The sequence below is a fragment of the Trachurus japonicus genome, chromosome 19 (assembly GCF_045865225.1).
Source record: "Trachurus japonicus isolate A0001 chromosome 19, Traja_1.0".
Classification (NCBI taxonomy): domain Eukaryota; kingdom Metazoa; phylum Chordata; class Actinopteri; order Carangiformes; family Carangidae; genus Trachurus; species Trachurus japonicus.
This window is the reverse complement of record NC_140925.1, coordinates 3849798-3864762: the sequence shown is the minus strand read 5'-3', so window position 1 is coordinate 3864762 and position 14965 is coordinate 3849798. Positions and strand designations below refer to the sequence as shown.

The following is a 14965-nucleotide window of genomic DNA, read 5'->3' as shown; positions in this document are numbered from 1 at the left end:
TTCACAAAAAAACGTAGTGGAAAAAAGACAGCTCCTCCTTATATACTGTGTCATGCAAAAGTTTGGGCACCCCTGGTCAAATTTCTGTTCATGTGAACAGTTAAACAAGAGGAAGATGAAATGATCTCCAAAAGGCATAAAGTTACAGATGACACATTCACTTTACATTTTAAACAATATTATTTTTTATTTTTTATTTTAATCTTATCCCCTGCATAGTTAGTAGTAAACTATCACAGTGACCAAGGTATCAGACAAGATATTTACTATTTACACAAAGTTATCTGAGAGCTCAAGTCTCCTGGGTTTCTCATTCCTTTGCAGGCTGCTGCTTTGTTTCCATTTTTCACTCTTAAATAATTGTAGAAAAGTAAAATGATACACTGATATTGATTAAAATATTGAAAAAGAGTGTTTCATGTTTAACTTTATGTCTTTTGGAGATCATTTCATCTTCCACTTGCTGAACTGTCGACATTAACAGACATTTTGACCATTTGCCCAAACTTTTGCATGCCAATGTAAGTGCAATTTCCCCTCTCAACTTTAAACACAGTTCAAATTAAATACATTTATGAGCAGTGGAATGACTCAATATTTCCTAATTATCATAAACAAGATTAATCTAATTCTTTTTATCTATTTGCATCTCTTAGTAATCATTGCCCGCCCCCTCAGAGCCTGAATGTGAATAACATGGAGCAACAACAGTAAAACACCGAAGAAGCATTAACACAATCTAATGTGAAATGTTGTTTACTCTTACTTCTTAGCATTTAAAGTGCAGGACTTGTAGCGTTTGTATCTGAGCTGCTCAGCTGCAAGAGCAAGAGCGAGGTCCAGCTGTGACGTCAGGTCGAAGATGAAGCTCAAGAGTTCATCTGTGTGTGTCCACAGACATTTGGACGTATCATATAAACTTAAAGCAGAAGTAAGCGATCCGGTCGTTTTGGCTAACTTCTTGTCAGCCGATGGAGTTAGCAGTCCCCGCCCTCGTCCCTACGTCACCACATTCACGCGCATCCCTTCGCTGCACACACAGCCCTTCATGCCGTTCTCTCTCCTCATTGGATAAAGCTTGTAGGATACAAGGAAGTATACAATTTGTTTTCTCCTTGGCTTACAGCAGAGCAGAGTGACTGACAGACCTGTGTTTCAGACCAAACACTCTATATAAGTGATTGCTGTCGGAAGATATAACTATTTAAGACTTATATTAACACAAATATATCACTTACTTCTGCTTTAAATAATTTCTAAACGTGCGTGAACAACAGTGAGTGTTTCCCAGCGGTCAGGCTGAGAGCAGCAGCTCCATCAGAGCTCCCACCGAGTGCATCCTGTAGAAGACGCTGAGCGGCTGACCCAGGTTCACCAGGACGAACCAGGTGCTGAAGCCGAAGAACTGCTTCCCCAGGCCGTTCTCGAACTGGGGGTGAACCCCGAAGGCCGGGATGACCCACAGCTGGAAGACAAAGACGAGGAGGAGGAGGAGGAGGAGGAGGAGGAGGAGGAGGAGGAGGAGGAGGAGGAGGAGGAGGAGGAGGAGGAGATCATCAGTCAGGTATATGAACACACGACACGACAGAAGAAGGTGTTTTAACTTTATTTACAATCTCATGCCGGCAGAAATGGACAGAGTACTCAACCCCAGTACTTGAGTAAGAGTAGCCTACAAATACTACTTGTCAAAATTTACTCTGTTACAAGTAAAAGTAGCTCAGTCGACATGTTACTCGAGTAAGAGTAGAAAAGTACTTGCTTTTAAAGGTACTTAAGTATCCAAAAGTACATGCTTTTAAATGTACTTTAAGTAAAAGTAAGAGTAAGAGTAAATTTCTTATTTTTCACATCAATGAATTACTAAGATTTTTTCTAAATGACTTTAAGGACCTTTTAACTCTTGTTTCTGAGAATGAACTCTTTGAAACCAGCTGCACTGATGTGCTGCTTTTAGGGGTTAGGGTTTCCTTCTCTGACAAACACAGCTTGTGTCCAATAGGATTTTAGAAAAAAAGAAAAAAAAAAGAGCAGACCTGAAAGTAACGAGTCTTTTTCAGCCTTCCTAGAAATTAACTAAAAAAATCTAATACTCAAGTAAAGTACAAATCCTCTGGATATGTACTTAAGTACAGTAGCTACTCAAGTAAATTTACTCCGTTACTGTCCACCACTGCATGCTGTTACCATGATGTTGGCGAGGATGAGGAAGGCACAGATTTCCTGTATGACTCTTTTACTCCAGGACTCTTTCCCATCATGCACCTGACCAGCAGGGGGAGCCGACGTGTTTCCCTCCAGCAGAGATGTGGTCGTCGTCTTCTTCCCCTCATCTGCTGGTGCAGGAACCTTCATCTTCGGCTGTGGGGCAGTTCAGATAGTTGCTCTTGTTATGATTTCTTTGTTTATTTATTTTTTATTAGGAACAAGGAAGCCATTGGCCATAATAATTGAGTTGCATGTGCTTTCTTTTCTTTAGTTTTCTGTCAGTATTTTGGCAGAACATCCAGTCTGAATTTCAGGAAAATACATTTTCTTCATCTTAGCATGGAATTTGTTAATTATACTCTCATTTTGTCAATTGATGATGTCCATGCATGGGACAAAATAATGAAACAAAATGAAATAATTGTTGGGATAAAATCAAACCCTTCTCCCAACAGTTTGACCAAACACTCGGGTGAAGACGTTGACATGATCTCTTTAACTCTTTAAGGTCCAGTGTGTAATATTTGTCAAGGTTTATTGGCAAAATCTGAACATACTACCCATGAATATATTTGTATAAGTGTATAATCGCTATAGAATAAAAATTTGTTTGGTTTTCGTGGCCTTACAGTGTGTTCACACCGGGCCCGAGGCAAAAAAATTTTGCGCGATAAGATTACAAACTCGAGCGAGGCGGATATTTTACTCGCACTCGGTGTGAACGCAATGTTATAATTCTTCTTTGTGTTCTTTGTATAGCAAGCGTCTTGCTTTAAAGAGTGTCGCCATTTTGCGCCGCCATGTTTGTACGGCAGCCCAAATGGAAAAATCCAGCAATGTGTCTTCGCAAGTTTCGCAGAGAGACTGAGTTAGTAGGTAGTCGGTAGAGAATAGTGAAAAAAATAGTGGAAGACGCCATTTCGGCACAAGTTTTTTTTTAAATAATGAAATGAAGTAATTGTTGAGATGAAATAAAACCTTCTCCCACCAGTTTGACCAGACACTGAATGCAAAAACTCAAATATCTTACCAAGAATATTTGTCTTATTTCTAGTCAAAATGTCATTTCTAGTCAAAACAAATCTCATTATACTTAAAATAAGGCTCATCACATTAAAAAGTAGCTTGTTTTTGACACTTTTTTACTTCTTCCAAACATATTTTCACTTGAAATAATCTGACACAAAAAACCTGCTTTCACTGGCAGATTTTTCTACTTATTTCAAGTGAAAATTAGTTTGAAACACGTGAAAATTATCTAAAAACAAGTTGATTTTTAGGTGATGAATCTTATTTTAAGTGGAAAGAGATTAGTTTTGACGAGAAATGAGACATTTTGACAAGAAGTAAGACAAATATTCTTGGAAAGATTTTGAGTTTTTTTGCAGTAGTGTGTTTGTGTAGTTGAAGTGCAGGTACCTTGAAGATGCTGCTCCTCTGCCTCCTCTTGGCCCACGGGCTCGGGTGCCGGGGGAGGCTCAGGCCCTCGATGATGAAGACGTTCTGCAGGACGAGCTCCAGCAGGCTGAGGAGCGAGTAGCAGAGCTCCAGGTCGGCCAGAGGAGCGCCGGTGCCCAGGGCCAGCGCCGCCACCAGCGAGAAGTAGGAGATGGCGAGCTGGCCCAGAGCCGCCGCCACCAGGAGGATCACGTCCAGACTCCGGGTCGGGTTGCGGCCTCCTCCTTCGTGATCGTGAGCCCTCCTCCTCTCCTCCAGCCGGTGGACCAGCGCCCCCGCCAGCGAGCACAGCGACATGACGGGCATGACGGCCAGGTGGTAGCCGTAGAACACGAGGAAGGCGGCGAGGCGGCGCTGCTGCTGCTGCTGCCCCACCCACACCTGTGCGGTATATTGATGTGTTGATGAAAAAAAGGGATCACCGTTGACACGTCTTCGTTTGTATTCAAAAAAGGAGTTTATTAACAAGAAGAAGAACATCCATCCATCCATCCATCCATCCATCCATTGTCCACCGCATTATCCGGAGTCGGGTCGTGGGGGCAGCAGTCGGAGCAGGGATCCCCAGACTTACCTCTCCCCGGACACTTCCTCCAGCTCTTCCGGGGGGACCCCAAGGCGTTCCCAGGCCAGCCGAGTGACGTAGTCACTCCAGCGTGTCCTGGGTCTTCCTCGGGGCCTCCTCCCGGTGGGACATGCCCGGAACACCTCACGAGGGAGGCGTCCAGGGGGCATCCTATACAGGTGCCCGAGCCACCTCAGCTGGCTCCTCTCGATGTGGAGGAGCAGCGGCTCTACTCCGAGCTCCTCCTGGGTGACAGAGCTCCTCACCCTATCTCTAAGGGAGCGCCCCGCCACCCTGCGGAGGAAACTCATTTCAGCCGCTTGTATCCGGGATCCAGTTCTTTCGGTCATGACCCAGAGTTCATGACCATAGGTGAGGGTGGGAACGTAGATCGACCGGTAAATCGAGAGCTTTGCCTTTCGGCTCAGCTCCTTCTTCACCACGACAGACCGATCCAATGACCGCATTACTGCGGCCGCTGCACCGATCCGCCTGTCAATCTCACGATCCATTCTCCCCTCACTCGTGAACAAGACCCCAAGATACTTAAACTCCTCCACCTGAGGCAGGAACTCTCCCCCGACCTGGAGGGTGCAAGCCACCTTTTTCCGGTCGAGAACCATGGCCTCGGACTTAGAGGTGCTGATTCTCATCCCAGCTGCTTCACACTCGGCTGCAAACCACCCCAGTGCATGCTGAAGGTCCTGGCTCGAGGGAGCCAACAAGATAACATCATCCGCAAAAAGCAGAGATGAAATCAAGTGGCTCCCGAACCGTACCCCCTCCGGCACTTGGCTGCGCCTAGAAATTCTGTCCATAAAAATAATGAACAGAACCGGTGACAAAGGGCAGCCCTGCCGGAGTCCAACACGCACTGGGAACAGGTCTGACTTACTGCCGGCAATGCGAACCAAGCTCCTGCTCCGGTCATACAGGGACCGTACAGCCCTCAGCAGAGGGCCTCCGACCCCATACTCTCGGAGCACCTCCCACAGGATGCCACGTGGGACACGGTCGAAAGCCTTCTCCAAGTCCACAAAACACATGTGGACTGGTTGGGCAAACTCCCATGCACCCTCGAGCACCCTGCGGAGGGTGTAGAGCTGGTCCAGTGTTCCACGGCCAGGACGAAAACCGCATTGTTCCTCCTGAATCCGAGGTTCGACTATCAGCCGGATTCTCCTCTCCAGCACCCTGGAATAGACTTTCCCCGGGAGGCTGAGGAGTGTGATCCCCCGATAGTTGGAACACACCCTCCGGTTCCCCTTTTTGAAGAGAGGGACCACCACCCTGGTCTGTCAGTCCAGAGGCACTGTCCCCGACTGCCACGCGATGCTGCAGAGGCGTGTCAGCCACGACAGCCCCACAACATCCAGAGACTTGAGGTACTCAGGGCGGATTTCATCCACCCCTGGTGCCTTGCCACTGAGTGGGATCTCCTCAATCCCACTGACACGCCTTCCGTCGAGGAAGCAGAGAAGAAGAACAGTGTACAAAAATGTCGAATCCTGGAGCATCTCTGGTCCAAAATGAGATCTCTCTCTACTGGCCCAAAGCTCTGACCTTATATATGTTTCTAACTCCAAACACTCCACCTTCTCCAAACTAAGGAATGCAACTAATCAACAAAGACAACCTTGATCTGGATCATTTACTTTCTGGCATTTAACCTCTTGACCAAATCGATAACTTTTGGGCTACCATAGGTCAACGGAAGAAGATCGCCCTTGACCTAAGGTTTCAGCCTTTAGGTCAAACAAAACAATCATCAACTTTCCAACAGACCAAATTGCTTCTAGGCAGGATATGGAACCCATGAAGCAGAGCATCAGTTCACACATTCCTTCAGTTCAGAGAAAGCACACACACAAAGAAGAACATAAGACAATACAAGATATTTAAAGGGACAACGAGGAGTTTTGGAAAAGCGAAGCGTTTTCACACTACATTTATGAGCCTCCGCGCGCACCGTACATTTCTTTGACCGGCGCAAGACAGACTCATGTTTTCATTCATCAAGAATTAAAGTCAGAGGTTCGAAGACGATCACATACCGTTGTATTTCCGACCATAAACGGCGATTCAGCGGCGCCACGAAACCGAAAGTAAGGAAACGCTGGTCGGCTCGACCAGCATTTCCACCACCACTAATAATAACAAAATAATGATAGAGACAAAACGATATATTTATCGAAAATGGGCCCATTAACAAGTGTGGGTAGCGGAGATTCATCCACATTAACGTGAGACTTTTTTATAACCAAATAGAAACTCCTCGTTGTCCCTTTAAGTAAGAAAGTTAAGGTGTATAATACACTACACCTGGTACAGGATGAAGACCGTGACCCCGGCCGCGAGGACCAGGCCTCCCGACACGAGGCCGTAGACGACCCCGCCCCGGTAGACCACACGGAGGGTCAGCTTCTGGGCGCCGTGGTGACCGGCGGCGGGGTCCGTCCTGCGGCCCACGTTCTTCCACATGACGTAGACCATGCAGCCGGCCATCAGGTAGAACTCCATGGTGAAGGGGTAGAGGATCTCGAAGCCTTTCCTGAAGACCAGGCAGGTGGCGCTGGCACTGCACCGACACAGGGTGGAGGAGTTACCTGCAGAAATACAACGATTACAGCGTAGAGCACAAGACAGCTGGGACTGAACCTGAGATGTTTCTCTTTAAAGGGATAGTTCAACATTTTGGCAAATTGGCCCATTGCCATAATCGCTATAGTCATAGCAGTAGGTTCGTTACCTTTAATTGTCGGTGCAAGCTATTTTTAGAACGGCCGAGCAGAGCCGTGAGCTGCTCAGAGCTACGCTACGGAGGCTCATGGGATTTCTTGGTTTCCCTCATCAAACTCATCAAATACACAATCCAACAACAACAACTCCACAACGCTCTGGTGGACAAGTTGTGACCTGCACATTCACCACGCTATAACAGAACGTTACCAGACAGAGTTGTTTTAGAGGGAAATACAGAGACTGCTTGATGAAAAACTGTCCCTGAAGGCAACGCGCATCAGCGGTTTTGCATGAATTTCCCTCTAAAACAACTCTGTCAGGTAACGTTCTGTTATTATCTCATAGCGTGGTGAATGTGCAGGTCACAACTTGTCCACCAGAGCATTTTGGAGTTGTTGGATTGTGTATTTGATGAGTTTGATGAGGGAAACCAAGAAATCCCATGAGCCTCCGTAGCGTAGCTCTAAGCAGCTCGCCGCTCGGCTTGGCGGTTCTAAAAATAACTTGCACCGAACCTACTGCAGTTTGCCAAAATGTTGAACTATCCCTTTAATGATCATCAAAGCATCTACTCCCCCAACTAGGACAAGTCCTGAAGGTTTCCACCAAAGATCTGTTCAGACAGTTCCTCAGGGAAAGTTTTGCTTCATCACAAGGTTTAACTTTTAAAACCAGATTAAATCCTGGTTTAAATTCTAATTATGTGCAACAAACCAGAGAGATTGAATTAATCTGGATTTAAAAATTTTAGCAAAAGGTCTATTGCACCATTTCAAATGAAACTCAGTTCAGTTAATTCAAGTTTTACCTATTTAAAGTTGAATCACCAGGAACCAAGTGTCCATGAAAAAAACTAAACAGAGTTTAAAGAGAGGTTTTAATGATTTTAAACCTACTTTTATTCAACTCTGATTAGAGCTCATTTTAATTTAATTAAATCATGTTGGTGCAACTCAGCCATAACCAATCATAGCTCTGAGCTTCATAGTTCATAGGTCAGAAATAAAAGCCTCTGAATTCTGGTGCTGATCTGCATCATTTGCATTTCTAATTGGATCTGTGTGAAGTGAACATCTCTCTCATCTCTGCTGCATGCCTTTAGTTTGTTAAAGCAGATATCATCGGCACGGCCGTTTCGGCTAATGCTGTGTTCAAGGCAGGCTTTTGAAACCGTAAGTTACAGCTTCGAGTCACAACTACGACTTGGTAGCGTTCCAGGTAACCCGTAGCTCGTGTTTTTACCGTCCTGTTGTCTGTGAAAGTTCTCTATAACGGCCACTCGTAACTTCCGACCCGTGAACTCGTACCAGATCGAACTGGTATGACTTCACAGGAAGGAAAAACACAAAGTACGAGTTTCCTTGAACGCACCATGAGTTAGCAGCCCCCGCCCTTGTCAGGCATCAATTGGTCCTCGTGCTACGTCACCACATTCACGCGCATCCCTTGGCTGCACACACAGCCCTTCATGCCGTTCTCTCCCCTCATTGGATAACACTTGTATCCCACAAGGAAAATTTTCTCCTCGGGTTACAGCAGAGCAGAGTGACGGAGAGACTCGTGTTTAGGCTGAAATACTTCATGTAAGTGATTGCTGACGGAAAATAGGACTATTTAGGACTTATATTAACAAAAACATTCCACTGATATCTGCTTTAAAGTTAGGACCCATGTGCCCTTATTTTGAAATTCTGCAGGTATAGCCTACTTCCAGCTGTAGGGTGTTAAAAATGAGCACCACCTAAATCAGAGGCGTCTGCTTCAGAGGAGTTGCCGTTGCTGAACTGAAGCTTGTCCGCCTTCTCTAACTCGATCTCCTCGTGGATCGAGTCCTCGGTGACTGCGTTCAGCCACAGCAGCAGGTCAGCAGAGAGGATCACCATCAGCCCCGACCTGCAGGTAAATATATCATTTATCAACAACACAACATGCATCTGAAGCTAAAAACAACCATCACCCTTTAATATAAACTAGTGTTAAATGTATATAATTATTAGAGTGAGGCACCTGGTGATTATCTTGTGTCTGTGGATGCAGTCTTTGGAGTGATCCCACAGTAAATATGTCTATAAAAGAGCACACAACTGTAAGAGACTGGATTAGGTCAATAATACAAATCTTGAAGAGCAACAGAGGAAAAAAAAAAAAGTTTTAGGAGACAAACAAATAATGAGCCATTTCTTTGTTTTGTGCTTTGCCTTCAAAACTGAACCAAATAGGCTAAATTAAAGTAGCTCATTATGCCGTTATATCATTGATTAACTGTTTAATGATTAAATTCTGTTGAAGCAGGTGCTCCTTAATCTTCCACATTTTTATTTGAGGTTCTGGATGAAATGTTGGAGTTTGTTTAATTGAGACCATGCTACTTCTTTACAACTTTTGCTAATGCTACATAGTAAACATTATCATTGTGTTTACTTGACAAAAACTGCAGCCATCACTGATTTTACATACAAGAGGTTATAATATGTCGTCATAGCAACTAGAGTAAACTGGACACAACAGTGACTCGGTATCGGAAAATGATGAGGCGCATGCTGGTTAGCATGCTAACTTCAGTAGAGCTTCAGCTGATGTTAACGTTAGATGCAGCAATGCAACAAAACCCACAAATACCCCCTGTTAAGCAAAAATAAGATGCATGAGTTTAAAGAATAATAATTTTTACCTCACCACTAAATCTTGTATGAAAAGTGAAATTAGCAGCGGCTATAATTAGACAAAACATTTGAACCATGTTTTTCCATCCACCTGTTTCATGTTGTTTGTGCATAAATCACCTGAATGGAAACTCAACAAGAAATCAAAATATGGAGAAAATAAAAAATCTGTCAGGTGATATCATGAAATAATGGACATAAAAGACACCGTCCTCCATTCAGAAAAAACAAACACTGTTTTTGTCTCTCATTTATTTAGTCTGGTTTGACCAGTTATGGTGCTAATGTTAAAGTATTGTTGTCACTGACATTTCAAACCTCTGGCAAAATTGTGCAAGTTCTGTGCTTGATTATGAAAGATTTCCATGTTGTTTTTACATTTAGCATTATCCTATAATCAGCCCTAAGTATCCACTTGTTCAGCATGTTACAGGCCTAACTGTTGTTCAAAGCTGTGAGTTACCAAAGTTCGAGTTTTTCTACTAACCCTAACTTTTTTATTTATTGTGTTCTCTCTTTTTTTTTTGCATTTTGTTATTGACTCAGTGAAGGAGCAGCAGAAAACAAACATCATTACCTGCATCACGAGAAAAGGAGCCTCTATGAATGGCGAGAGCACTTTGGCAGGAGGGTTACACTCCCTCACGCTGAGTAAATAACCGATCCTGCAGACATAGAGCAGCAGACTGGCAGCGGCGAACAGAACCAGAACCACTGGGACAGGAAACAGGGACATGTCGGTAAAATATTCAGTAAATTTAGTAGGGGTGTAATGCCGGTATATGTATTCGTCCCGTGCCGTCACGGTACGGGGGTCACGGTTCGGTGCACACAGTCACACGACGAATACGTCTGAATGAATATTAAAAAAAAATTTAAAAAAAGTTGAGCCCTCACTCCAGTCTAGGTGGTGGTAATGAGCCTCAAAGCTGCCAAACCCTCAAACCCCACATGTCAATCACTGGTGCAAGGAAAAATGCTATGGTAACAACTTATCCCAAGCCTCTTGACATGAACACAGACAGGACCAAAAACATCACCAAAGCAACTGGCATCTAGTCTAAATTAACTGTGTAAACCAACATTGATGTTAGTTTCTTGTTTTAAAAAAAAAAAAAAATAGTTGCCAGTTGTCAAGTGCAAGTTTTTCCCCTCTAGAATTAATGAATGGTATTCTAACACCCCAAATCCACTTGTTTTATTTTATATTCAATTTTTTTTCTACTTTTATAACACAAGACAGATTTTAGTTTTATATTCAAGTGTCTGTTGTACCGAAACCGTACCGAACCGTGACTTGTGTGTACCATTACACCCCTAAAATCTAGTCATCATGATGATGATTTTGCACGGGAGCTTACAGAGGACGGTGATCCCCCCGGCATGGTGGTCTTTGTGTGGGCTGACGCCAGGCTGCTTCCTGGCCCACAGCAGGTACCACAGCATCCAGACCAGACCGACCCCCATCAGCAGCAGCACGAAGACCAGCGGCTCCTGGTGCTTCAGCCCCTCGGGGTTGAAGGCCCGACCGGCCAGCAGAGCGGCCCCCAGCAGGACCACATTCATCCCCAGCAGACCGGAGATCAGGCGCCTCCCGCTGGGGACCCAGACCAGCACTGGGTCCAGGTCCTGATCCTGGTTCTGGATCTGATCATCAGGTTCATTTCTGCGAGTCACCCAGGAGGAATCCAGCTCTGTGGCTCCAGGATCAGGATCCATACCGACCTTGTTTACTCCCTCTAAAGACTCTCTTCACTGCAAAAACTCAAAATATTTCCAAGAATATTTGTCTTATTTCTTGTCAAAATGTCTCATTTCTAGTCAAAACTAATCTTTTTCCATTTAAAATAAGACTCATCACCTAAAAATTAACTTGTTTTTAGATAATTTTCACTTGTTTCAAACTAATTTTCAATTGAAACAAGTAGAAAAATCTGCCAGTGAAAGCAAGTTTTTTGTGCTTGTAATAAGAAAGAAAAACTTGCTCCACTGTCAGATTTTTCTACTTATTTAAAGTGGAAAATTTGCTTGAAATCTTTTTGAAAAAGGGTCTAAAAACAAGCTACTTTTTTAAATGTGATGAGTCTTATTTCAAAGCAGAAGTAAGCGATCCGGTCGTTTTGGCTAACTTTGTTAGTTAGCAGCCCCCGCCCTCGTCATGGATCTATTGGTCCTTGTCCCTACGTCACCACATTCACGCGCATCCCTTGGCTGCACACACAGCCCTTCATGCCGTTCTCTCTCCTCATTGGATAAAGGTTGTAGGATACAAGGAAGTATACAAGACGTTTTCTCCTCGGCTTACAGCAGAGCAGAGTGACTGACAGACCCGTGTTTCAGACCAAACACTCTATGTAAGTGATTGCCGTCGGAAGATATAACTATTTAAGACTTATATTAACACAAATATTCCGTTTACTTCTGCATTAAAGCAGAAGTAAGTGGTCCGGTCGTTTTCGCTAATGCTGCGTTCCAGGCAGGCTTTTGAAACCGTAAATTACAGCTTCAAGTCACGACTTACGACTTTGTAGCGTTCCAGGCAACCCGCAACTCGCGTTTTTCCGACCTGTTTTACCTGTGAAAGTCACTATAACGGCCACTCGTAACTTCCGACCCGTGAACTCGAACCAGATCGAACTGGTACGACTTCACAGGTCGGAAAAACACGAGTTACGAGTTGCCTTGAACGCACCATAACGTCTTGTCAGCCGATGGAGTTAGCAGCCCCCGCCCTCGTCATGGATCTATTGGTCCTCGTCCCTACGTCACCACATTCACGCGCATCCCTTGGCTGCACACACAGCCCTTCATGCCGTTCTCTCTCCTCATTGGATAAAACTTGTAGGATACGAGAAAAGTTTTCTCCTCGACTCAGAGCAGAGCAGAGTGACTGAGAGACTCGTGTTTCGGTCAAAACACTCCATGTAAGTGATTGCTGTCGGAAGATACAACTATTTAAGACTTATATTAACACAAAAATATCGCTTACTTCTGCTTTAAGTATAATTAGATATATTTTGACTAGAAATTACATTTTGACTAGAAATAAGACAAATATTCTTGGTAAGATTTTGAATTTTTGCAGTGTTCACTTACTCCTCTGCTTCTCCTTCTTCTTCTTGTTTCCATTCAGGTCCCAGCGTTCCTCCTCGGTCTCCTCCGCCGTCGCACTTCAGCTGAAACGTCCGACATGTGAAGACATGCAAATGAAAAGTTGCAGCAGTCGACTGGATCTGCCTTCCCACACTACTATGTGGGTGTGGCCACGATCCCGCACCTTAATACCACCACACCTTTCAGATGAAAAGCCACTGGTTTCATGTTGACTTTTCATGTTGACCTTTTTTTTTTTTCCTCTTTTTTTTTTAACCTCTACAAACTTTACCTGATGGTCCCAGCGCACCTGAACACAACACAAACTGTGTCAGTCAGTCACCTGCTGCTTAAAGCCAGCCGCGTTATTTTACTTTGAAAGTCTTTATCAGCCGGGCCGTCTGCCATGTCGTGTCAGTGTTTGAGTACGGCCCACACCAGGAACTGATTTATAAATGTGTAACCTCAGTCTTATCACTGCACTGCTCCAAGTAGCAGCTAATAGTCCGGTCAGAGCTGATAACCTAGATACCTAGGAGACCTTTTGTTTTAGTTTCAGTCTAATTCAAAGATTATTTTACACGTTTCAGCTCAATTAGAACAAAATACGTGCACTTACAGAAACCACATGAGGTTGAAATGTATTTTTATATGTTTTTTTTTTTTTAAAGTATATTTTTTTGCCGTTTTTGCCTTTATTTGACAGCACATAGTGAGATAGACAGGAAAGGGGGAGGCAGAGAGAGGGGGAATGACATGCAGGAAATGTCTGCGGTGAGGACTGTAGCCTCTACATGGGGCGGCCGCCTTAACCACTACGCCACGCACCGCCCCCTTTTTATAAGGTTAATATGAGTTTACATCTGTTTCTTTTAACCGCCAGAAATTGCAGAAGACTAATTGTGATTAATCACTTTGCAAAGAAATGTATTTTATTTGCTCCTCCAATATTTGACTCTTTTTTTTATCACTAGAGAGATTAAACCTAGACAAGAACAATTGTAGTTTCATTTTGAATGATAATAATAATTAACTTTATTGATATAGGACATTTCCTTATACAGACAAGGCTACTGAAATGTGTGACATTAACACAGAGGAAGTGAAAAACAATAGAATGATAATTAAATAATGCTTTTAAATGTTTTAACAAAAAGAAAAGCTTAAAGAAGGAATTTAAAATAACTTAAAGACTTGGTGAACTCCACAGGGAGTGGGTTGGCAGGGTTAGCTTGGAGAGAAAGTTGTTCCACTGAAAACAGTGAGTGTATTTGGAGGAATCACAAAGGTCATGAGCAGCACAAGTAAGGTCACACTCACCTCATCACAGAACAGACAAAGCAGAATTTCGTCCGTGGGTCGATGAACTCACGTGAACTCACCTTAAAACACAAGCTTCATGCTCCGTGACAGCCGGTCCGAGGATGTGATGGGAGGCGTGACTGAGACGATGGACAGTGACCACAATGTAAATGAATAAATTTGTTTATTTTTCATAAATCCGTCAGAGGTGTTTGCTTTAATCACCACACTGAGGATGATCACAGGATGTCTGTGTTGCTGTGCACCTGCAGCTCAGGTGTGAAGTCTGCTCAACAATATCAGAGTCTCTTTACTCATCAAACATACCGGATGCATCAGTAAATGTCCACGGTTCATCAAATGTCGGAAGACCCATCTGGGTAACACTTTATTTTAAGGGGTCCTTGTTCCTGTGTATCTACCTAATTAATTACAGTGTAATTACCTATGTAACCGTATGTAATAACATGTACTTACATTGTAATTACATGGTGTATTTTGGTGTACTTACAGGTCCTTGTTACACTTGTAATAAGAAATGCTTGTTACAATACTTTGTCAAAGTGGCCTCTCTGTTTGGGGAAGGGGTACATCTGCAAGAAAAATGGGTGAAACCACAACCCATGTTGCCTGGGCAACTTTTCCATTAATCTTCCTCCTCCCTCTTGAGTCTTGGAACATGTATGCTGTTTCACAACTTAGTATATGTAACAGTTGTGTTAATACACCGTTGTTACTCTTTGATTCAGTGGAATGAGCACATTCAAATGAAGTGTACCTGCTGGGATACCTCAGTTCTTACACATTAACTGCAATAACCAGTGTCTTCGATAGTGTACCACGTGTGCTGTTACACAACTTAGTATATGTAACGATTGTGTTAGTACACACTTGTTACTCTTTGATACAGTGGAATGAGCACATTAAAATGAAG

At 43.7% G+C, this 14965-nt stretch overlaps 1 protein-coding gene across 1 annotated transcript; it reads right to left on the bottom strand.

Annotated features, from left to right (window-relative positions):
• Positions 1-1251: 1251 nt before the first annotated feature.
• LOC146967163 (proton channel OTOP3-like) lies at positions 1252-13291 on the bottom strand. Its single transcript, XM_085761735.1, has 9 exons — positions 12733-13291; positions 10998-11384; positions 10214-10350; positions 8981-9039; positions 8715-8866; positions 6554-6837; positions 3628-4047; positions 2188-2361; positions 1252-1465 (listed from the first exon to the last, which is right to left on the bottom strand). The coding sequence occupies exons 2-9, from the start codon at positions 11353-11355 to the stop codon at positions 1295-1297; spliced, it is 1755 nt and encodes a 584-aa protein (XP_085617861.1). The 5' UTR covers positions 11356-11384; positions 12733-13291; the 3' UTR covers positions 1252-1294.
• Positions 13292-14965: the final 1674 nt, after the last annotated feature.

Excerpts from the sequence above, each read along its gene's own strand:
- LOC146967163 (XM_085761735.1), bottom strand. The coding sequence starts at position 11,355 with ATGGATCCTGATCCTGGAGCCACAGAGCTGGATTCCTCCTGGGTGACT. Across the intron at positions 10,351-10,997 it reads CGGGGGGATCACCGTCCTCT|TGGTTCTGGTTCTGTTCGCC; the intron begins GTAAGCTCCCGT and ends TTCCTGTCCCAG. Across the intron at positions 6,838-8,714 it reads AGCAGACGCCTCTGATTTAG|GTAACTCCTCCACCCTGTGT; the intron begins GTGGTGCTCATT and ends GTATTTCTGCAG.